Source organism: Mustelus asterias, chromosome 25 (assembly GCF_964213995.1).
Source record: "Mustelus asterias chromosome 25, sMusAst1.hap1.1, whole genome shotgun sequence".
Lineage (NCBI taxonomy): Eukaryota > Metazoa > Chordata > Chondrichthyes > Carcharhiniformes > Triakidae > Mustelus > Mustelus asterias.
The window spans coordinates 20,660,666-20,684,337 of record NC_135825.1 but is presented as its reverse complement, the minus strand read 5'-3'; the positions used below and the strand labels follow the sequence as shown (position 1 = coordinate 20,684,337).

Below are 23,672 nucleotides of genomic sequence, written 5' to 3'. Positions count from 1 at the left end.
ACAGTCCGAAAGATGTGCTGGTTAAGTGCATTGGCCATGTTAAATTCTCCCTCAGTGTGCCCGAATAGGCACTGGAGTGTGATGACGAGGGGATTTTCACACTAACTTCATTGCAGTGTGAACGTAAGCCTACTTGTGACAAAAAACATATTCTGTGCCAAATCTGATTGAACATTCCCTGGTATAAAAAGACGGTCATGATGTGGAGATGCCGGCGTTGGATTGGGGTAAACACAGTAAGAAGTTTAACAACACCAGGTTAAAGTCCAACAGGTTTATTTGGTAGCTTTCGGAGCGTGCTGCTCCTTCGCCCTTGATGAAGGGGCAGCGCTCCGAAAGCTAGTGGCATTTGCTACCAAATAAACCTGTTGGACTTTAACCTGGTGGTGTTAAACTTCTTACTATAAAAAGGCGGAGCATTCCCGTCCATCTGGTTGATCGAAAGCTAGGAGAAACTCTGATCCAGTCAGCAGTTGAACGAAGATGAAATCGGATGGATAAGGCTCACAGGGTAAGTGAGAGGGGATTTGAGCGATAGGTTAAAACAAATGAAGGAATCTGATTTGTCACGTGTGGAGAGGAGGGAAGGGGGTGGGGTTGGTATGTTCACTCCAGGTAAAAAGACAGAGACAAAGCTTATTGGCTGGCGCTGAAGAGTGCATCTCAACCTAAAAAGGGAAGGATTAGCAGAGCACTAAACATACTAACGAACAGCCACACTGTAAACGGGACCATTTGCCGGGAGAGAGAGAAAGAATAATCAATTTTCAATTGTCACTGGGTTCTGTCAAAACCCAACTGGATTAATCGGAGTTGGCTGCGTTGAGGTGAGTGAATGATTAAACCCGGGGTCCTTTTCAATGTCATTTGGGATACAAAAAATAGCGAGCTGCTGGTCGATTGAGATCGGAACCGAGTGAGAGTATAATCAGTCTGTTGGCTGGTGGTGGGAGTGGAAGTTTGGTCTCGTCGGGGAACAGCATTGTCAGCATGCAGCTTGTAACAATGGCAAACACGTTTTAAAAACGGTAAACTTCAGTAAAGTGCACCCCAGGCTGCTGCGAAATAAGCCGGGCTGTGTGTTTGACTGGTTGGTGTTAGCTGATTCAAGGAAAACTCGCCGTGGTCCAACCCAGTTGGAGGAGCTGGACCTGGAAGAACTTTTCCCGGGATTGTTGGTCCAGGAGCTGGTTGCTTGGGGGGGGGGGGGGGGTAGGGAGTTAGCTATTAATCCAATTCAGTGAATCCGGGAGTCTTTTCTAACTGATTTGGATCAGAACCACTCTACAAAGGACGGCAATTTGTTCACCTACTTTCACAAGGAGTGGCTGGCTATTTTCTTTTTAAAAATAAGAGTTTCTATTTTCTATTGAGGTTTGAGTGATGGTGGTGAGAAATGCCTGGAATGTTCCTAAATAATTTCTCCAAGTGGCCAAAGATATTGGCCAGCACCCTGTATTAAAGCCCATGCGTGTGTGTGAGAGAGCTATGTAACAATGCCTTTCCAATTCTTTGCTCTTCCAGTTTTTTTTAAATAGACATCCTGTGCAGTAAAGTAATTTTGCATATTACGTCTGGGCACAATATAGTTTTTGATGAGCTGAATCTTATCCCCACCTACTATGTCAATAACATCACATGAGCTGACTGAATGGGTTAACCGAATGCCACTCTGCCTGACGAACCTGCTATTGCAGCAATAGTTTGCGTCACCTATTTGCTTTTAAAAATACAATGCTGTCTCCCTCAGTACATACCTGAGTATGGTTTGCTCTTTCGGTTGTTGAGGTGTTGGTTGAAAGAAAAACGAGTGACATCTGGCCCTGGGATGGACAAGTTGAAGAACCCCGCGTCACGAAGAAAGCATTCATTTACCATACTTTGGAATTAGAGTTCGGACTAAAAGCAAATGTAATAACCGGCAACTCCCACATGAAACATTCTCTCTCTAAATACATACTTATGTAATCGTTTTTTTATTTCCTGGTGAAGCAATACATTTAGGGAATTGTTTGTTTTTTATCTGAGTTCCTTTCTGCATGGATTGTCATTTTTTATTTTGGAAATTACAATGTAGTATTCAAACTGTTTAAAAATACTGTTACTTTGATTAAATTTTAATTCTTAGGGTTAATTGATCAGGCTTCATGTACATTTCTGCAAACATAATTTAATTAATGCACTGAACAGTGTCTTCCTAAATAAACTTTAATGCAATTGGTAAAGGGCCTTCATACATTCGAAGCTTACTAAATTTTATCTTACTTTGAAAGTTCATTGGAATGGCAAGGTGGAATTGCATTAACCTGCGCCACTGTCTGACTCTCAACCTCATGTCAAGCAGGCATCTATCACATGCCAGATATCACAATTTGCATCTGTAACAATGTATTTTTAGGTGAAAGGTAATTTATCGTTTAGGAACACTTTTAAATCTATATAATTTGCTCATCTAAGTTTATTTAATTTGGCTCTGATTTTTAAAGAGGGTTTCCCTTTTCAGCAGAATAAAGTATTGGTGCGTAGTTTGCTGTCAAAATAAATGTCTCAATTATTTATGCACAAATGCTGCAACAACTTCAGACAAGTGCAGATGTGCGATTAAATGCGGAAATCCAAAAGTTGCTGTTCTGATAGTCTGTCATTTTAATTGCTCAATCGTTTGTGGCTGAAAAAGGCTCTAACCTCTGGAATTCCCCCTCTAAACCTCACTATCTCTTTCACATTCCTCTTACAAAGTTCCTCTTTTTTAAGAAGCTCCCCTTGTGTGGCTTAATGTCAAACTTAATTTTATAATGCTCCTATGCAACACATTGATGTATTAGGTATGATGAGATATTGGGAAGTGGCATATTGCTTTTTGGCTCCCCGTTGAATGCACTGAACTTGTGCAGCTGCTAAATTTGCATGATATATGAACTAAGCTCACCACTGATTGTTTAAAACTGATTTGATTTGAGGTACTGCTGTTTTGGAGTCATAAGGTTTCCACGTACAAAGTTAAATAGTGCAAAGTGCTAGTAATATTTGCATCTTTAGCAGAACTTGTGAGATGAAAGAAGCAGTTAACTCTTCAGTCAAATATAAATCTCTTAACCCCAAACAGTCCACTTCCTTTTAAAAAGAAGTCTTCTGAAGGAAGTCATATTCAACTCAATGTTAACTCTGTTTCTCTCTCCACAGTTGCTGCCAGACCTACTGAATATTTCCACCACTTTTTTTAATTTCAAATTCCAGCATCTGCAGTGTTTTGCTTTTATACTAAATTTAAGCTTTGATTCTTTAAAGAATGTGCCAGTTGTTGGTGACTGTCAACTTTTTGGCACTGACGATTTCAGTTGCGGAGTCTCATTCCTTCTTCTAGTTTTACTTGTTCTTTTTAGTGTAGGAAATGCAACTTTTTTCATTTCTTTCTTCTTTGTCTCTTTCCTGCTGTTATTTTTCTTTGTATACACGATTGGGAATTGAGTTCACCCATTCTAATTTACATTTCCTTGCTAATTCTTGTCCTGCTTATTTCACACTCATTCACTCCAATTAAGATGAGATGTCCTGTTCCCTTCACTGCCCCATTCTTGCTTGCACTTCCTGCAGTTTGTAGCATGATATATTGACAAGATTACACGCACAATTTTAAATAATGGCAGACGCTGTTAGGTTCATTCCTTCAGTAAACGATGTATCATGTGGTTTACCACACCATAATCCTGTAGAACAGGGTAACACCAGATTTACTGTGCAATAGCCATAGAGGAGATATGTTCATCCCATGGTGTTATGTTGGCTTTTTTTGCAGAAAGTTTTAAGTAAAGTGTTTTCTTTATATGGAGTGTATTGTGACACAATGTAATCTAACTTTACAAGGAATAGCATTATCATGTTTGCTAACTGCTTTTCTCTGATTGCAGACACTATTGGAATTTTCTGCTTCTTCCTAATTTACACCATTGTCCGAACTCAACCCAAGAAGAAGGCCCCAGTGCGATGCCCACAAGTGATACGTGGGCCAGACAATCTCCGATGGATTCCATTGCCAGTGTCAGTATTGCCGGAAGCCGCAACAAAATAACAAGCAGTAACTCTGCTTTTGTAAGTCATTCATATTTTAGTTAGATGTGGCAAGTTGGGTTGGTGATTAAATAAAGAAGACAAGTTAATCAGATGCTGTCAATGTAATGATTTTTTTTAAAAAATCACACACCAGACTGAACAATTCTTACTAATATTTTCTTTGGTAGTTTTTTGGTAATATACTTTATCTAATTTTAAAAGAATGGAATTTCTGATTAATCTTTGTCAGTGGCAAAAAATCTCTTGACCATTTAGATATAGTAGATAGGATGAAATAACCAGGGGACATAGATTTAAGGTAAGGGGCAGGCGATTTAGAGGGGATTTGAGGTAACAATTTTTCATCCGCAGGTTGATGGGAATCTGGAACTCACTGCCTGAAAGGGTGTTGGAAGTAGGAACTCTGGTAACATTTAAGAAGCATTTAGATGAGCACTTGAAATGCCAACTTTTACAAGGCTATGGACCAAGTGCTGGAAAATGGGATTAGAATAGATGGATGCTTGATGGCTGGTTGGCGCAGACATGATGGGCCAAAGAAGCCTCTTTCTGTGCTGTAAAGCTCTGACTTTATGATTTTTTTCAGAATTTAGAATACATTCATGCAAATATGGGGTGAAATCAAAGGATTCATCTATGCACAATTACAGGATGTTAGAACCATAGAACCATAGAAAATTACAGCTCAGAAACAGGCCTTTTGGCCCTTCTTGTCTGTGCCGAACCATTTTATGCCTAGTCCCACTGACCTGCACTTGGACCATATCCCTCCACACCCCTCTCATCCATGAACCCGTCCAAGTTTTTCTTAAATGTTAAAAGTGACCCCGCATTTACCACTTTATCCGGCAGCTCATTCCACACTCCCACCACTCTCTGCGTGAAGAAGCCCCCCCTAATATTCCTTTTAAACTTTTCTCCTTTCACCCTTAACCCATGCCCTCTGGTTTTTTTCTCCCCTAGCCTCAGCGGAAAAAGCCTGCTTGCATTCACTCTATCTATACCCATCAAAATCTTATACACCTCTATCAAATCTCCCCTCAATCTTCTACGCTCCAGGGAATAAAGTCCCAACCTATTCAATCTCTCTCTGTAACTCAGCTTCTCAAGTCCCGGCAACATCCTTGTGAACCTTCTCTGCACTCTTTCAATCTTATTTACATCCTTCCTGTAACTAGGTGACCAAAACTGTACACAATACTCCAAACTCGGCCTCACCAATGCCTTATATAACCTTACCATAACACTCCAACTTTTATACTCGATACTCCGATTTATAAAGGCCAATGTACCAAAGGCACTCTTTACGACCCTATCAGTGAGCTGTCCATTTTCCTAGTAAAGTCTGAATCGTCCAATCCTGTCGCCATGCATTGATGATTGATAGAATGAGTCATCTCCCTGTGTTATTAAACAAATTATGCCTTCAAAATCATTTTGGTTAATAAATGAAATCTAAATGTATTTTGACTGCAGTGAATTTTTTAACAAAGTGCAACTGCTCCCAATTTCTGGATTCATTGAATTTAAACCAATGTGATTAGTGAATGAAACTTTTCACTGAATTTAATTATTTTCTCTGAGGATGCTTATTTCCTATCTATGATGTTTTACTTTGCAATTGCATTGAGGATCACTCAAGGCAACGTAGTAAATGTTTTTAGAAAGGCTTAATACTGTTCAATCAATTCAATAAATACATTGCATTGGCCAACAACTACTTATGTAAAGGACAGGGAAAGGTTTTTTTTGATATCCATAACAGGTTTCAAATTTACTTTTATGGTTTACAGCTTCCAAGTTCTGACTAGGTTAGTTGCGTAACTCATCACCACCTACATATCTCATTAGGGGGAAAGACAAGTCTTGAGTATTTCATCAGCACTAGATTTCACACAATGCTGCACTGCAGAGCCACTTCACAATTTCATTAAGTGAGGGGCGATGCTTCAAATTCTTCTAATTTTCCCCGTCCACCAAGTTGACCTTGGCATTTATTGATTTATTATTGTTACATGTATTGATATACAGTGAAAAGTGTTGTTTCTTGCGTGTTATAAAGACAAAGCATGCCGTTCGTAGAGTACATAGGGGAGAAGGAAAGGAGAGGGTGCAGAATGTAGTTTTACAGTCATAGCTAGGGTATAGTGAAGGATCAACTTAATATAAGGTAGGTCCATTCAAAAATCTGATGGCAGCAGGGAAGAACTATTCTTGAGTCGGTTGATGCATGATCGCCAGACTTTTGTATCTTTTTCCTGATGGAAGATGGTGGAAGAGAGAATGTCCGGGGTGCATGGGGTCCTTGATTATGCTGGCTGCTTTCCCGAGGCAGGGGGAAGTGTAGACAGAGTCAATGGATGTATTTGCATATTGGACTGGGCTACGTTCACAACCCTTCATAGTTTCTTGTGGTCTTGGTCAGAGCAGGAGCCATATCAAGCTGTGATACATCCAGAATGGATGCTTTCTATGGTGCATTTGTAAAAATTGCTGAGAATCGAGGCAGACATGCCAAATTTCCTTAGCCTCCTAAGAAAGTAGAGGCACTGGTGGGCTTTAACTATAGCGTTGGCATGGAGGAACCAGAGCAGGTTGTTGGTGATCTGGACAGCTGGAGACTTGAAGCTCTCGACCATTTCCACTTCATCCCCATTGATGTAGGCAGGGGCATGTCCTCCTCTACACTACCTGAAGTCAATGACTATCTCCTTCATTTTACTGATGTTGAGGGAGAGATTATTCTCGTCGCACCATTTCACCAGATTCTCTCTCTCTCTTTCCTGTACTGCAGTGACACTGAGCAGAAGGTAGGCCTCCCCATTTGAAGGGAGGGAAGAAGGTAAATCAGAACATTACGTGGAAGTCATTGTTAGGCTGCTCTTTGCAAACTTTCCAATGAACAGTTCCAGAACAGAGTGGAAGTAGCCAGGAAATGGATGGTCATCTTTTGTTGATCAAAGGGTAAACTAGCCATCCTCCCATATGGATTGTAGCTTGTTGCCTCTCTTGAATGTTATAGGAAATTTGACTGGAAATACTTGTATTTTAATTATATAAACTTTCAATCAATATGTGATGGGGCATCATTTTCAATCACTATATAACTTCTGATGTAACACTATTGGCCAGGTTTGACAGTTTATAAGCCAGGATCCATACATCATATGAATTGCATCTGAACACATTTGATGGAACATTTCTTAAAGTATATAAAATGCTGGAATTTAAGTACAAAAGTTTGGACTTTAGACTTTCTACTAATGAAATCCATATTCCATCCCTTTGGTATTTCCAAAATCTATATGTATTATTAATTCAAATTGGAGCAAAAAGAGTCGCTTCAAAAGTCTCCCTGGAGTCGTGTTTTCTGTGGTTTTTATTTTGGCTCATTGCTAGACCACATTTTTGTGTATATATTATGACGATGGTTGTGGATTTCAAGTACAACGAGTATTTCTGTCCAAAAGGTTAAATCAGTGAATATTGTTTTGGTTTTGTGCCAAAACAGTAGGACTAATTGGGTGGCTCTTGGACGAACCAGCACAAGATTGAAGGGCTGAATGAGCTCCTATGCTGTGCGATTTATCATAGCAAATCAGTGTGTGAGACAGAATGTCTGAGAAGGCATAGGTTTCCCCTTGGTTACGGTGGGGGTTGGTGTGGTTACTTTTGTGACGATATTCCTAACTAAGTTTAAAAATGGAACCCTGTTCGTATTTTATTTCTGTATGTTTATATTCAAGATATTCAAACATCCTGTCCATTTCATTGGCAATTATTTTCACTCTAAGAATGTAGAGAAACCTGTTTCTAATGACCTTTCAGATCACAGAAACTGGTAATTGTAGTTAGAATTCACATTTGCAGATTAACTCTGTTTCACCTCTGTTCACCTGCTGGGTCAGTTTTTTTTTCAGATTACGCTTTATGTTCATTGCAATAACTAATAGCGTGCACCAGCCCGCATTTACATTTGCAAGTTCTACTTGGAGAATTCAGTAGCATAAAATTCCGCCGCCCACCTGAATTGCACTAGCTTTTTGCATTTTACTGTGCCACTGGGGATTAATTTTCAAACAGCCTACGCTTGTCTGTTTCTACTGTGGGGAATAGAATATCATTTATAAAATTGTTGACTCAAAGTCACAGCAGTGTGCATCGATCATTTGGTAACAAATTCCCAATACTGCCCCAAATCCGTGGAGCTGGGGCTAAGTCTTAAGGCGTGACACTGAGAAAATTGTATTTAGAACAGGTTTAGTGGTAAAATGTTAAATGTCAAACCATGCACCCATAGGTTCTGGAATGAGCGTTTTAGTTAGGTTATACTTGGACAAAATAGAAGGAATAAACTAAAGTGTTGAGTCACACTCCTTTGATCTGGTCAGGAATCATGCTAAACTAATCTTTTTGATCAGTGAGATATGTATACATTGCATGCTGCACCCACAATTAAACACTTGTTGTTTTCATACCACGAGAGGGGAATACTGCATAGAGAAACTTATGTAGAAGACTGGGGATGGGCTAATTTATGGTGTTTTAAGAATGAAAGGTTTGACGGATGGTTGTAATTTCTTCCTTTGTGGAGTGGAGAAGTGCTACAGAAATCAAGGGGACATAATCTCATCAGAACTGGACCATTCAGGAATGAAATCAGAAAGCGCTTCTTCATGCTAATGGTAGTCTTGCTTAAAGTTTATTTATTAGTATCACAAGTAGGCTTACATCAACACAGCCTGGCTTGGGTCAATGTCAGTATGGAGTTTGCACATTCTCCCCGTGTCTGCGTGGGTTTCCTCCGGGTGCTCTGGTTTCCTCCCACAGTCCAAAGATGTGAAGGTTAGGTGGATTGGCCATGTCAAGTTGCCCCTTTAGTATCAGGGGGGACTAGCTAGGGCAAATGTATGGGGTTATAGGCATAGGGCCTGTGTGGGACTGTAGTCGGTGTAGACTTGATGGGTCGAATGGCCTCCTTCTGCACTGTAGGATTCTGTGAATGCTGCAATGAAACTATGAAAAACTCCTAGTTGCCACACTCCGGCGCCTGTGCGGGTACGCTGAAAGAGAATTTACCATGGCCAATGCACCTAACCACTGAAGCTATCACACTCTTTCACCCCCTCCCCCATTCCCCCCCTCCTCCCCCCCATCCATTCACCCCCCCCCCCGCCCCCCACCCCGCCACGCCACGCCAAAAGAAAACGGTGCTGTTGAGCCTAGAACACTTAAAATGTCAAAATTGAGATTGGTAAGTGTTTGTTAGGCAGGAGTAGTAAGTGATATGGCTTCAGAGCAGGTAAATAGAGTTAATTGATTGTTGAACAGGCGTGAGGGGCTGAGGGCTAACTCCAATTCCTATTTGCTTCTCAAAGCCCAAGATGAAAACCCCTTTTATTTAAGGTCACATGTAAAGTTGTCATTGGCTGAGACTGTAGCCTTTTTCCATTTGTATTCTTGTCACTTTAAGCAATCTGAAATTGTCTAACCAAAATATTTTGTTACCATGGCTACCAAGTCCTCCTTGCTTGTGTAATATCTTTAGTTTTAATGCTGCTGCAGATAGATTTAAACTTTAATGTTCTTTTGCATTTTTATTAATTGTTAACAAAGCTTAACTATTGAAACAAAATATGGTTGTTAAACTGTTTAGATTAGGAATGTTTGTGACAATTCTAACTGAGGCACTGCTTCACCTGCTGAGCCACCATTAGCTGCAGACTATTATGTGCAACTACAGAAGATTCCTGCCTCTCTTTCATCAAAGAATGTATTCAAATCCTGGAATCATTGCTGGATTTCAGTGGCTGAAGTTTTAACAAAATAAATTTGTGTTTATTTTACTGAAGATTACTGGGACATCACATAAAGACTGATAAATCAGCACGGTCACAGAAGGAGGGCAATCCAGTTAGTCCGTTTTCCCATTTCCCCTGCTCTCCCTCTGTAGTCCTGCTGGTTTATTTCCTTCAAGTGCTCTTCCACTTTACTTTTGAAGTTGTTAATAGACTCCCGCATATGCAGTGAGTTCTGGGTCATTGGGATTTGTTGCATTAAAAAGCGTTCTTCCTCCTCACATCTCACCCAAAGCCTTAAATCTATGCCCCCAATCCCTTTGTCTCTTGTACCATCAGCTAATGGGAACAGCTTTTCTTTGTCTACCTTTAATTTAAACCGGCCATAATCTTGTGTAACACATTCAAATCTCTGCTTACCTCCTTTTGCCCCATGGAAAATAATTGCAGCTTCTCCAGCCTAGCCTTGTCACTAAAGTCTCTTAACCCATGAATCATTCTGGTAAATCTCCTCTGCACCCTCTCATGGACACTTACATCCTGAGTCGTGGCCAGAACTGCACACAATACTCTAGTTGTGGCCTATAACAGGAGCTGCATAAAGATCCAATAAAACTTCCCTGCTTTTGAACTCCTCCTCCTATTTACGAAGTCCAATATGCTCTGCAAATGCCCCTCAATGTGTCCTGGCGCTTCCAAAAATCCAAGTACCTCCCTGTATTTGGGGAAGATTGGCTTGACTTGCTATCTCCATCCCCACTTCCTTTAGCAGCCTGGATACAAGCCACCTAGACCAGGGAACCTGTCCACTCCTCTGCATTGTTAACCTTTCCAATACATCCTACATATTAATTTTCATTCCACTTTGACCAATATTTTCATAGAGTTAAATGTTTCATAGAATCTCGACAGAGCAAAAGGAGGCCTTTCAGCCCATCGAGCCTGCACGACAACAATCCCACCCAGGCCCTATCCCCATAACCCCAAGTAGTTACCCTAGCCCCCCTGACACTAAGGGGCAATTTAGTATGGCCAGTCCACCTAATGCCCACATCTTTGGACTGTGGGAAGAAACCGGAGCACCCAGAGGAAATCCACGGAGAATGTGAAAACTCCACACAGATAGTCATCTAAGGCAAGAATTGTATCCTGGTCCCTGATGCTGTGAGATAGCAGTGCTAACCATTGTGTCAGCATCCTCTTGGTTAATGAATAATTTATGTCAGTATTTACAAAGTAAGACTTCCCTGCTACTCCAAGCATTTAATCGAGCTCTGTCCCTCATTGACTTCTCACTACCTCCTTAATCACAAGCTGGTAGACAAATGTTGAGTCCCTTTTTTATGTTAACCACCATTCTATTCTCACATTCTCTCTTTGCCAGTCGTATTTTCTGCTTCTCTTCTCTCAGCCTATTATATTTGAACTAATTCTTTTCATAGAATCCTTACAGTACATTTGGCCTCTCGAGTCTGCACCAGCTCTCTGACCGAATATCTTACCCAGGCTCTCTCCCCTGCCCTATCCTTGTAACCCCGCGCATTTACCATGGCTAATCCATCAAACCTGGAAATCTTGGGACACTATGGGGCAACTTAGCATGGCCAATTGGTCTAACCTGCACATCTTTGGACTGTGGGAAGAAACTGGAGCACCCAGAGGAAACCCACGCAAACACAGAACATGCAAACTCCACACACACTTCTATTTATGAAGTCGACGATTTAATATAAGGCCAGAATTGAACCTGCATCCTTGGAGCTGTGAGGCAGCAGTGATGACCACTGTACCACTGGGCCATCCTGTTCTCACTTGAAGAATTCCATGGACATGCATCATGAAACTTTTTTAGTTTCACATTTTCTTTCTATCTTGTCATCCAAGGACCCCTGGCTTTAGTTCTCCTGCCTTTCCCTCTTGTTGGAATTATCTAGCCTGTACCTGAAATATCATCCCCTTAAACCTCACTTTCAATTCCATTACAGTTTTTCTTGTTGGTTTGTGCTTCTGTTTTATCTAGGTTAGATCCTCTCTCATCCCACTGACGTTTGTCCCCTTCTAATTTAGAAGCTGTCCTTTAGATCAATTCTTGTTCTTTCCTATTGTCATCTAAACTGAACGGCGATTGCTCTCTTACCCAAATTTTCCAAGCTCATTACCCAACTCACGATTCAGCAATGCGTCCTTTCTAATGGGACTGAGAATTTCCCCTGAGTACATTTCAGGAATTCCTCCCCCTGCTTACCTTTTATTCAAACATCTTCCAAATTGAAATTTGGGTCATTAAAGCCCCTCAAACTCACTACTCTATAGTTGCCCCTTGGTGCCCAAAGGTGCGTAGGTTAGATGGATTAACCAGGGTAAATGCATAGGGATGGGGGGGGGGGGGGGGGGGGCGGTGTGTAGGCCTGAGTGAGGTGCTCTTTTGGAGAGTCAGTGCATACTTGATGGGTGAATGGCCTCCTTCTGCACTGTAATTCTGCCTCATCTGTGATTTCCCTGTAAAATAGGCCTGACTATTTGGAGATGTGTAAAATACTTCCAATAGTGTGCTCCTACCTTTTTTTGCTTCTCGACACTAACCAAATAGATTCAGTCTTTGACCCTCAAGGATAACCTTTTTCCAACATTTACTGTATTTTCCCAGATCAACTCACTACCCCATCTCATTTTCTTCCCTTCCTTATCTTTTTTCTGGACACTTTATCTGCATCCAATCCTCACCATTTTAAGCCACAATTCTGTTGATTGCTGTTGCATCATATTCGGAAATGGCTATTTGTGCCTGTAGCTCACCAATCTTAATCACTGCATTTTGTGCCTTTACGTACATAAGTGATCTTTAAAACCTGCTCTTGTATTCCTCATAATCCTTTTATAGTGTGCTCCTATCTACTATGGTACTCCTCTGATACTATCCAACACTCTTAACTCCCTTCTGTTTTCCATACACTGGTGCCTGCCTTCCCCCTCAACTCCTCCAATTTTGTTTAAACTGTCTTCAGCAGCATGGGGGACGGGGAGGGCGGGCAGCGCACCATGTGGGAGTCTCAATGCCGACTTTCAAAAATGCCTTTCTGTCAGGTGCTGTGTGTCTTTTCTGTTTGTCATCCTCAAACTATCAATCTGAACATGGTAAGCTTTAACAGTATCTCCAGGAAGCCCTTAAGGGTCCACTCTTCTGCATTTGCAAGCAACTGGCTTGTCTTCCTGTTAGAGTTTTAACAACACCAGGTTAAAGTCCAACAGGTTTATTTGGTCACAAATGCCATTAGTGCTACCAGATAAATCTGTTGGACTTTAACCTGGTGTTGTTAAAACTCATACCGTGTTTACCCCAGTCCAACGCCGACATCTCCACATCTTGTCTTCCTGTTGCCAACTGGCAGCAGAGTTCTTTGTTAAGCCACTTAGAGTTAAGAATTTCTGAAGCAAAAATGAATATTTTGCAAAGGGTGAAGAAGCTTCTGTTTCAGGTGGTATGCACATACTGTTTTGCAGCATTGAAGAGAATATTTAATTTGCAGGTATTATTTATTATGATGGTGATAATTGTTTCCAGTAACTAGCAGGCAAATACTTTGGTCCATGTGAGATTGTTGGGTCTAGTCAGTGCTACCTTTTCCTTACTAGGTTTGTTGACATTTGGGGAAATTCCCTTTTCACCAGTTTGCAGGGATAGAGGGTGATGGGGCCCTTGGAAAAGGAGCTCATAATGCTGGAGCTATCAATCTGAGATTGGTAACTGGAGGTCAAATTCTAATAAGGCACCATCCATGTTTAATCTGCTAACCTGGAGTATTAATTGGGAGTGAGATCTGTACATCCCCAGATACAAGGAATAGGCAAAGCTGTTTGACATAGATGTTTAAATATTTACTTATCAAGTTTGACTCCACATTACACTTGTACTTCATGTGCTGTCAAAACAAAATGGTGTGACTCTCTAATCTGGGAAGAAACTGTTACTTCACTTTGTGGAGATGGACCCAGTTTATTGTTGTTGTGAAATAAAACTAGTTTTGCACCAATGGTAATGCGCTCATTTTCCCTTCTCCCTTAGGCTAAGTCTATGAACACCTCAATAGCATTGTTATTTTATACTTTCTTTGGGATTTGTGAGCAGCTTGGGTGCTTTCCCATTGGTTTTGATTTTGATTTATTTTTGTCATATGTATTAGTATACAGTGAAAAGTATTGTTTCTTGCTATACAAACAAAGCATATGGACATAGAGAAAGAAAGGAAAGAGTGCAGAATGTAGTTTTACAGTCATAGCTGGGGGTAGAGAAAGAGCAACTTCATGCAAGGTAGACCCATTCAAAAGTCTGATGGCAGCAGGGAAGTTGTTGTTCTTGAGTCGGTTGGTACGTGTCCTCAGACTATTGTTTTTTCCTGACGGAAGAAGGTGGGGGCTGCATAGTGTCCTTAATTATGCTGGCTGCTTTTCCGAGGCAGTGGGAAGTACAGACAGTGTCAATGGGTGGGAGGCTGGTGTGCGTGATGGACTGGACTTTTTCACGATCCTTTGTAATTTCTCACGGTCTTGGGCAGAGCAGGAGCCATACCAAGCTGTGATACAATCAGAAAGAATGCTTTCTATGGTGCATCTGTCAAAGTTGGTGAGAGTCGCAGCAGACATGCCAAATATTCTTAGTCTTCTGAGAAAGTAGAGGCGTTGGTGGGCTTTCTTAACTATAGTGTCGGTATGGGGTGACCAGGACAGGTTGTTGGTGATCTGAACAGCTAGAAACCTGAAGCTCTCAACCAATTCTACTTCGTCCCCGTTGATGTCTCCTTCGTTTTGTTGACATTGGGGGAGAGATTATTGTTATCGCACCAGTTCACCAGATTCTCTATCTCTTTCCTGTACTGTGTCTCGTCATTGTTTGAGATCTGACCCACTACGTTTTGATGTCAGCATTGATCCTGGTAGAATTGGCGTTTGGGGGAGGGTGGGGAGCGGGGTGGATGGTAGGGGTAATTTACATCAGGGATGCAAGCTAATGAATTAGGGAATTACAAAATGCAAAATTTGATGGGCAGGGAAAGACCAACTGGTGTATCAAATCTAAGCTGTGTCATAATGGCTGTAACATCTTGCTCAACTTTTCCCTTGACAAAATTCTTCTAAAGGAATTCTCTTATTTTCCATATTTACAAGAGAGAATTTCCATCGCTAAATGGTATTTGATCAGCTTTGACTGCACAAATTACGATGACCAGTGAATATATGTACAGGGATATAAAGTATGAGGCTTCAAATTCTCCATTCCGAAATAATTAAGATGCTGTTTCTAAAAAGTCTTGACACCTTCAACTTCTAATGATCATTGAGGTGGAGGCATTGATTAATGCCATCAACACGTGGCAACATGTTTTTAGGGCCACCAAACACTCTGGATGCTTGGGTTTACTCTGCTGCTAGATTGGACCAATTTTAAACCATTATGGCTCAGAGGAGGTGGAATGCAAGATGTGTTTGTCCTTTCCTTCGAGCGGAATTCAGGCCATTGGTGTAAAGAATAGCTGTGGAATTAAGACAATCCACCAAGACAGAATGGATGTAGAATTAAAATAATTCACCAAGACAAATCATTAGAGATCAGTAATAAAGTTTTTCATTCCTTCCAATTTGGATAAGTTTTGTGTCGAAGGAGAACATTTGTGTTTGAGAGTTGTTGCTGTTAAAACATGGAGGTCCTTTGTGATGAGCAGAGGTCAACTTGCTTGTCTTGTGAATAGCAGCCATTCATAAAGCTCGTTTTGTGAGGATTGGTGGTTTTGATTCCTGATTCTCGAATTTCAAACTTGGTGAAACAACATTCCTGGTGCATTTGGCTCTCTCTTACAGAGCACAATGGAGCTAAATGTTTGCACTGATTTCTTTCAACAGAATGATGAGCGCTTGGACTATCTCTCGGAAGCAGAGCGGGAATGTCTCATGTTTCTTGAAGAAACAATCGATTCATTGGATACTGAAGAAAACACTGGGGTTTCCACTGATGAATTGGAGCAAACTGAACAATCCACCAAAATTGGGAACATGTTTGAGAAATCTACCGTGCCAGATCATGAATTGGCATATAGTCAAAATGCAGGTAAGACTCTGGAGATTGATTTTGAAGTAAATTTTTACACATCTTCAATGTGGGGAGGCAGTGTTCTTGTCACTTGCTTAGTAATCGAGAGACCCAGGCCAAGATCTGGTTACTCGTTCATGGCAGCAATTTAAATTCAGTTAAAATCTGGAATTAAATGTCTAATGATGACCATGAAACCATTGTCGATTGTCGTCCTTTCGGGAAGGAAATCTGCTGTCCTTACTTGGTCCGGCCTATATGTGACTCCAGATCCACAGCAATATGTTTGACTCTCAAATGCCCTCTGAAATGGGAGGCAGTTAGGAATGGGCAATAAATGTTGACCCAGCCAGTGGCACCCACATCCCGTTAATTAATTAAAAAAATGTGGCTAAAAGTATATTTGAAATGAAGGAAGATGCACAGAATTCTGGAAGAAAGCAGGCCAGTGGAATTAGATTTGGATTGCTCTAGCAAAGGATGATAAAGTCCCAATGGGCTGAATGGCCTCCTTTTTGCATTTCAGATTCCTAAATCTGTGGTATAAAATAACTTGATCTGGATCCTGTGCCCTGGGGCACTAACACCTGATAATTGTAAACATTGTGATTTTTTTTTTTAAGCTACGCAATAGGCGTGGCACAGATGAATGCATTCTTCCAGGATATTTTTGCTTCTGGTGCAATAGCTGAAGCAGCCAACTTGAATAACCCAAAGGGAAATAAAATATGCTATAAAATAATTACTTTTGATATTGCATTTGTTACTGTTAGTGGATTCCCGGCTTCCCCCCTCCTCCATAAAGATTCTGCTCCTTGACTAATATTCTATTTTAACATAATGACTCATCATCCAGCACAGTTCCTCATCTGCTGATGATTCCATTTTGCAACTTCCTTTTAGACCCGATGCTTTGGTTTTGACAAATTTCAGTTCTCGCATGATAGTGACTCAATTATAACATTTACCATTGCCTTCAATGCGGCAAAGAAAACCCTATTTCTCTTGCAGGTTTTTGACCATTTATCGTTGCAATCTATTCTCCATGGCTTCATCCTTGGTCTTTTTTCTCACTGACATTTGTGGCCTTGCATTCCCTCAGTGAGTGTCTTAACCACTCAACCTCTTGAAATTCAAAGTCTTATAAGCAACTCCCTCCCCTGAAGCAGACCCACAGTTTGCTTCTACCTTCAGCTTTAACTTAGACCTTGCCTGTTCACTGTAAATTGTCTGCTCGCTATAAATTAGTTGCCTTTGAGTCAGAAGATTGCGGGTTCAAGTCCCACTCCAGTATCTAGGCTAACATTCCAGTCGGATACTGACAGAGTGTTGCAAAGGTGTGCTGTTTTTTTTGAATGAGATGTTAAATTGAGGGTCTGTCTGCCCTCATAGGTGGATGTAAACAATCCCATGACTCGGAGAAGGGGAGTTCTACTCACTATCTTGGCCATCACTAATGCAGATTATGTGAGCATCTCATTGCTGTTTGTGGGAGCTTGCTATGCAGATTTCCTATGTTGCCACAGTAACTGCACTTCAAAATGTTTTATTCATCCATTCATGGAATGAATTGGCAAGACCAGCTTATTGAACTGCTGCAGTCTATATGGTATAGCTGTACTGTGCTGTTTGGAAGGGGGTTCTATAACAGTAAAGGAATGGCAATTGTGCTTCTAAATCAGGATGTTGTGGCTTGGAAGGGAATTTACAGACGCGTGTGTTCACATATGTCCGCTGCCCTTGTTTTATGTAAGAAGTCTCACAGCACCAGGTTAAAGGGCAACAGGTTTATTTGGAATCACGAGCTTTCGGAGCGCTGCTCCTTCATCAAGTGACTCACTGTGCCCACCTCAGTCCAACGCCAGCATCTCCACATCCTTGTTCTAAGTGCTAAATGTCAGGATTTGGACGATGCTGTCACAGGAGACCTGTTAAGTTACTGCAGTGCATCTTACGTCTGGTGTGCACTGCTGCCAATATGTGTTGGTGGTGGAAGAAGAGAATGTTTAAGGTGTTGAATAATGCAACTAATCAAATGAGCTGCTTTGTCCTGGATGATGATGAGTTTCTTGTGTTGTTGGAGCCACATCCACAAGGCCATTGGAAAATGTTCAATCGCATTCTTAATTTGAACCTTTTTAGATGGTTGACAGACTTTGTGGAGTCAGGCAGTGAGTTTATTCATCACAGAATTCCCAGGCTCTGATTTACTCTTGTAGCCATAGTATTTGTATGGCTGTTCAACCCAGTTTCTGGTTGATTGTGGGGAATTCAGCAATGATAATGCTGTTGGATGTCAAGGGAAGATGGGTAGATTCTCTCTTGGAGATGGTCATTACCTGGTACTTGTGAGGTATGAATGTTACTTGCCACTTATCAGCCCAAGCCCGAATGTTGTCCTTATCTTGCTGCATATGGAAATGGATTGCTTTAGTATCGTGAACCATGAGGAGTCATGAATGGTGCCAATGTTGTAGCTTTACTATGTACACCGCTTGTTTCGGAACCCAGGTCTTCAGTACTATAGTCAGGATGTTGTCAGCGCCCATAGGTTTTGAATCCACTGTCTTCAGCCATATAAAGACTGGCATCTGTGGTGCTGGGTCCCTCAAAAGATGGATTATCTACTCAGCATTTCTGTTTGGAGATGGCGCCAAATGCATATGCCTTGTCTTTGGAACTGCCAGACTGGGCTCTGCTGTCTTTGAGAATGGGATTAATTGTTAAGCTTTGTCTTCAAGTTATTATTTAATTGTCCTCCACCATTCTTGCCTGCATGTGACAGGACCGTGATTCTATGGTTGTGGGATCACTTAGCTCTGTATGCAGAATGGTACTCTGCTTTTATACATACACGTCCTGTATTGTAGCTTCACCAGGTTACTGCCTTATTGTTAGGTATGCATGGTGCTGCTCCTGACATGCTCTCCAACTCTGGTTTAACTAGTTCCCCTAGCTTAATGGTAATGTCTGGGGTCTGCCGGGCCATGTGGTTACAGATTGTAGTCAAATACTTTCTGGATGTTCGGGTTTGAACAGCAAGATTTGTTCTGAATCTATCCCGTTTAGTACTGTGGTAATGCCGCACATCACTTTGGAGGGAATCCTGTTGTTAATGAGGACGACTTTGCAAGGCCAACAAGAAATGGTGTGCTTTATTTAAAAAAAGAAATCCCTTACCAGATGATCCATCTGGTTTTGTTCCTTAATTTTTCTTTAGCAGTTTGACACAACTGAGTGACTAGCTTGGCTTTTTCAGAAGGCAGTCAAGAATTAACCACATTGATGTGGTTTGGAGCCACATTTAGGCCGTACTGGGTCAGGATGGCAGACTCCAATTGAAGTAATTTGCTGTGAAGGCACTTTGGGATGTCAGTCTTGTCTAAGTGCATTTCCTTTTTGTTACCAAACCTCCAAATTTGTTCTTCTGATTTTTTTTATATATACTTCTCCCCGTCTCCTTTTTTACAAAATTATTTTTCCTCCTATTCTTAAAGTTTCACCAATCTTAGTTACAAAGCCAATGCGCAGAGTAAACCTGAATCCATCTCCTTGTGCCAAAAACCAAATTCAAATTGAATTCAATTCATTGTCCCCACAAGAAAGGCTGACAAGATGAGGCACCTGATCTTGGGATTGATCTGATGCTTGATCCACTACGACTCACCAATTTTTACATCCTATCTGGATGTATCGCAGCTTGGCATGGCTCCTGCTCTGACTAAGACCGCAAGAAACTACAAAGGGTTGTGAATGTAGCCCAGTCCATCACACAAACCAGCCTCCCATCCATTGACTCCATCTACACTTCCTTTTGCCCCGGAAAAGCAGCCAGCACAATCAAGGACCCCATGCACCCTGAACGTACCTTCCTCCACCTTCTTCCATAAGGAAAAAGGTGCAAAAGCCTGAAACGCATACCAACTGACTCGAGAACAGCTTCTTCCCTGCTGCCATCAGACTTTTGAATGGTCCTATCACACATTAAGCTGATCTTTTTTCTTCACCCTACCTGTAACTGCAATACAATATTCTGCACCGTCTCCTTTCCTTCTCCCTATGTACTTTATGAATGGTATGTTTTGCTTGTATAATGCGCAAGAAACAGTGCTTTTCACTATCCCAGTACGTGACAATAAATCAAATCAAATCTTGCCAAAAGACCGAGAAACAATCCTTCTCCACTTCCCATCAATATGAGAGTCCTTCTGTCTTTTCCCACAGCCCTACATCTCCAAATGTGCCTGTAACATTACCGCCAACTGCTTCTGCTTTCTGCTGTACTTCTTATCTAAACCTTTCCTGTTTAAATAAAAGCAGTAGGCATATTGATTTATTTTCTTGCTATTTCAATCCCAATTTATGTTGAGGAGTAATTATATAATTGAACAACAGTGTCTATTTTTAATGTGAAATGAATGCAATTTTGCATAAATTAACAATCTAAAGCGATGGGGGGAAAAAAAGACAAAAGAGGATAACAATCTCAAAACTTTACCAGTAATCAATTAATTGCGATCAGTTCAGATTGACTTGTCTATGTGTACAATTTTAATCATTGTGTTGGGGGCATCATATTTCGATCTCAAAAACAAGTGTTTTTAGAAAAAGTTCATTTTTGGTTTATTCTCACTCAGCTGGAATTTGCAATCCCCTTCAATCTTCTATCGATTGAAACCGAAGTGGCCTTAAAGCCAAAGTGTAACGGTTGTAAATAAACATTAAAGGCAGGCTGGATAAAACATTGCTGCTGTTCAGCAGCCATTTAATTTTAAAGTTTATTTATTAGTGTCACAAGTAGGCTTACATTAACACTGCAACGAAGTTACTGTGAAAATCCCCTAGTCCGCATACTCCGGTACACTGAGGGAGAATTTAGCATGGCCAATGCACCTAACCAGCACATCTTTCAGACTATGGGAGGAAACCCATGCAGATACGGGGAGAACGTGCAAACTCCGCATAGACAGTGACCCAAGCCAGGAATAGAACCTGGGTTCCTGGCCCTGTGAGGCAACAGTGCTAACCACTGTGCCACCATGCCGCTCTAAATATGGTGAATTGCAAGGTATAATGTCCCTGCCCTTTTATGTAACAGGATGTTATCTGTCTCAGTAACTCCATAGGGATGAGGAATAAAATGTTTGACTGTGCTAAACTTCCAGTAGTTGTCCAAATCGTGGTAGATATTTGAAATTGTTGTCGCATTTCCATCTCGCTTTGTATTTTCTTTTGAAGAATTGCTGAATCTATTTTGATTCCCTTTTAATTATTGTGGCACTGCTAATTTATTTTTGTGTTTTTGTTCCTTAATAGAACTTGATGGGAAAGTCCCACGGGCAATTTCACCAAATAACAAGAGCAGCTCTGCCTCCACATCCCCACAGATAGTGCGAGCAAAATCTGGAACACTTCAAATCCCACGGGCCGTTTCACCAAACAGCCATAAGCACCACATTGATTCCACATCCCCACAGATGGCACGAGCTAAAACTGGAGCAAATACTCTGCCTAAATACAGCCCAAAACTCAGCACTGAAAGCAAAAGCACACTATCCAGTCGGGTATCGGAATCCAGCAGAAGTCATATTCTCTCGGGGGATACTAGACAGAGGTCCCATACTGCACCCTTTCAGCATCAGCTGGTGGAACCCAAAGATGAGAAGGCCAGACCAGGTCCTCCCACTGCCCCTAAACCCCGGAAACTGCCATCCAACATCATCCTGAGAAACTTCCAGAAGAACGATGGTCCTATGGTATCGAGTACAAACTTTCAGAATAAAATACCAAAAGGTGCTCCACGAAGCAATGGGTATAATCTATCGAGGGATAGCAGCACTGAAGAAGATCCACAACAGATCCGAATGGAAGCTTTGGCCAAACTAGGCTTGCGGTCAGAACCTGATGGCCAGAAAAACAATGCTCCGAGTTCTCAAACGGAGTCAGCGTCCAACAGTCAGGCAGTCACAGTGGATAATGAAATCAAGACCAACCAACTAGAAGTGATGGGGAAGGACACCAAAACAAACCACTTGAAACATCCAACTATTATAATTGGCCCTCCTTTGAACCATTCAGCTGCCGTTTCTGTAGACCCTGGCACGAATGCCACTGCAAATAAGCCGGCACATATGTTTACCGGGAACATGAACAAAGCACAATGGCATTTGGGTTCAACAAAATCGAGCAGCTTAAAAAGGTTTACCACACCCGACATAGCGGTTCCTCCAGCTGTGAAGATAGGGTCTGCCCAAAACGTCTCGGGCACCACTGCTCTTAATCCTGGCATGAGCAACACACTCCCTATTGCCAGAAAAACAACAAATGTAAGTGAAGGACAAGCTAAAAATATGAACCCGGCACAGTGGCAGTTGGGTGCCACAAAGGCCAGTAGCTTAAAGCGGTTTGGCACAGCTAGTGACAATAGCCAGCCCACTTTGTATTCTCGTACTGCGCCAACCGCTGCTGCGGCTGCTCCTGGTCTGAACAAATACAATAAGCCCAGACCTATGTCAATATGCTCAGAAAAAGATTTGTCTGACAGGCACGGGTCGACATTAGAGGCTGTATCGCCTGATAAACCAGGAAGGAAGCACTTTCCAGTAACGATAAATATTTCGGCCAAATTTCAGAAAACTCCACCGAAGGGACTTAATGTGCATGTTGCACCACAAGGGCCAACCAGTAAAGACCGCAGAGAAGCATTGAAAAAGCTTGGCCTTCTCCAAGAATAAAAAATAACTTTTGGAAGACTGCACAGGATCCCATGGACTCGAGGCAGTTCCGCTGGCATGCTGGAAGCAATTTTTCTTAGAGTGGACAATAACGTAACTGCCATAATATACACGAAGCCATAGAGAAACTATGCTGAAATCTCCAGCGTGAAACTGTACAAGTCGAACTTGGTGAATGATGTCAATCTAAAATGTGCAGTCTTATTTTTGTGCAATTAGTTAAATGAATATAACAGCTGTAGTTTTGCCACCTGTAACCTCAATTCATTTGGTGGGGTATGATCGCTGAATGCCTGGTGCACAAAGCCGCTCCCCTTTCTGCCTCATTCAGTTTTCAATGTGATTCGTCCTGGGGCGGGCTCCCCCAAGTGCTGTCCCCGGTTGGACTCTTCCTGCCCCACCCCCAACTCTGCCGCACACACGTGGTGCGCCACAAGGCTCTTCATGTGGCACAGCAAGAACAAATGAAACTTGATCAGCAATTCTGTTTATGATGACTGCCTATTTACTCCATTTGATAACAATTGCGAATTGCCTGCGTATGACGAAAGACCTCTGTCTGAATGTGGCTTGCGTTAGAAATGACAATCTCAATCATTCTCTTTTTGAACGGTGACTTAAACTATGGAAGGAATTGTAGTTTTTATTGCAAACGTTGTTTTAACTCTGATACTTTAAATGTATTATAATACAATGCAATCTGAATTATTTCATTAGTAAAATTTTCCACATAAATACTTGTTTTGGCATCTCATTAAATTTCCAGCAAACATCCTACTTTACTTCGCAATTTTGTAATGAATTCCATATGATGTCCTGGTACACCTATTTTAAAAGTTGGCTTTACTTCTGGCTTAAGTAATTATAATCATCAAACCTCGCATGTATTCAGACTTTAGTTAAATGTTTGTAAATGGATTATTAATTCACCTATGTGCTTATGAATTACTAACAACAAATGTTGAATAATAAAAAATATTATTTTCC

The 23,672-nt window shown here is 41.3% G+C and overlaps 1 protein-coding gene across 3 annotated transcripts; it reads left to right on the top strand.

Moving 5' to 3' along the window:
- Nucleotides 1-423: 423 nt before the first annotated feature.
- On the top strand, nucleotides 424-23,672 carry LOC144511846 (uncharacterized). 3 transcript variants are annotated; one of them, XM_078242216.1, is made up of 4 exons: nucleotides 424-511; nucleotides 3,909-4,089; nucleotides 15,765-15,969; nucleotides 21,268-23,672. In XM_078242216.1, exons 2-4 carry the CDS (start codon nucleotides 3,985-3,987, stop codon nucleotides 22,683-22,685), a joined length of 1,728 nt encoding a protein of 575 aa, XP_078098342.1. In that variant the 5' UTR covers nucleotides 424-511; nucleotides 3,909-3,984; the 3' UTR covers nucleotides 22,686-23,672. The 3 variants fall into 3 exon arrangements, with proteins under 3 accessions (XP_078098342.1, XP_078098341.1, XP_078098343.1); XM_078242215.1 differs by lacking the exon at nucleotides 424-511 and adding an exon at nucleotides 646-827; XM_078242217.1 differs by lacking the exon at nucleotides 424-511 and adding an exon at nucleotides 1,836-1,911.

Bases quoted from the DNA above. Each gene is read 5' to 3' on its own strand.
- LOC144511846 (XM_078242216.1), top strand. From the start codon at position 3,985: ATGCCCACAAGTGATACGTGGGCCAGACAATCTCCGATGGATTCCATT. The intron at 4,090-15,764 runs GTAAGTCATTCA...TTCTTTCAACAG, and splicing joins CAAGCAGTAACTCTGCTTTT to AATGATGAGCGCTTGGACTA. The intron at 15,970-21,267 runs GTAAGACTCTGG...GTTCCTTAATAG, and splicing joins GGCATATAGTCAAAATGCAG to AACTTGATGGGAAAGTCCCA.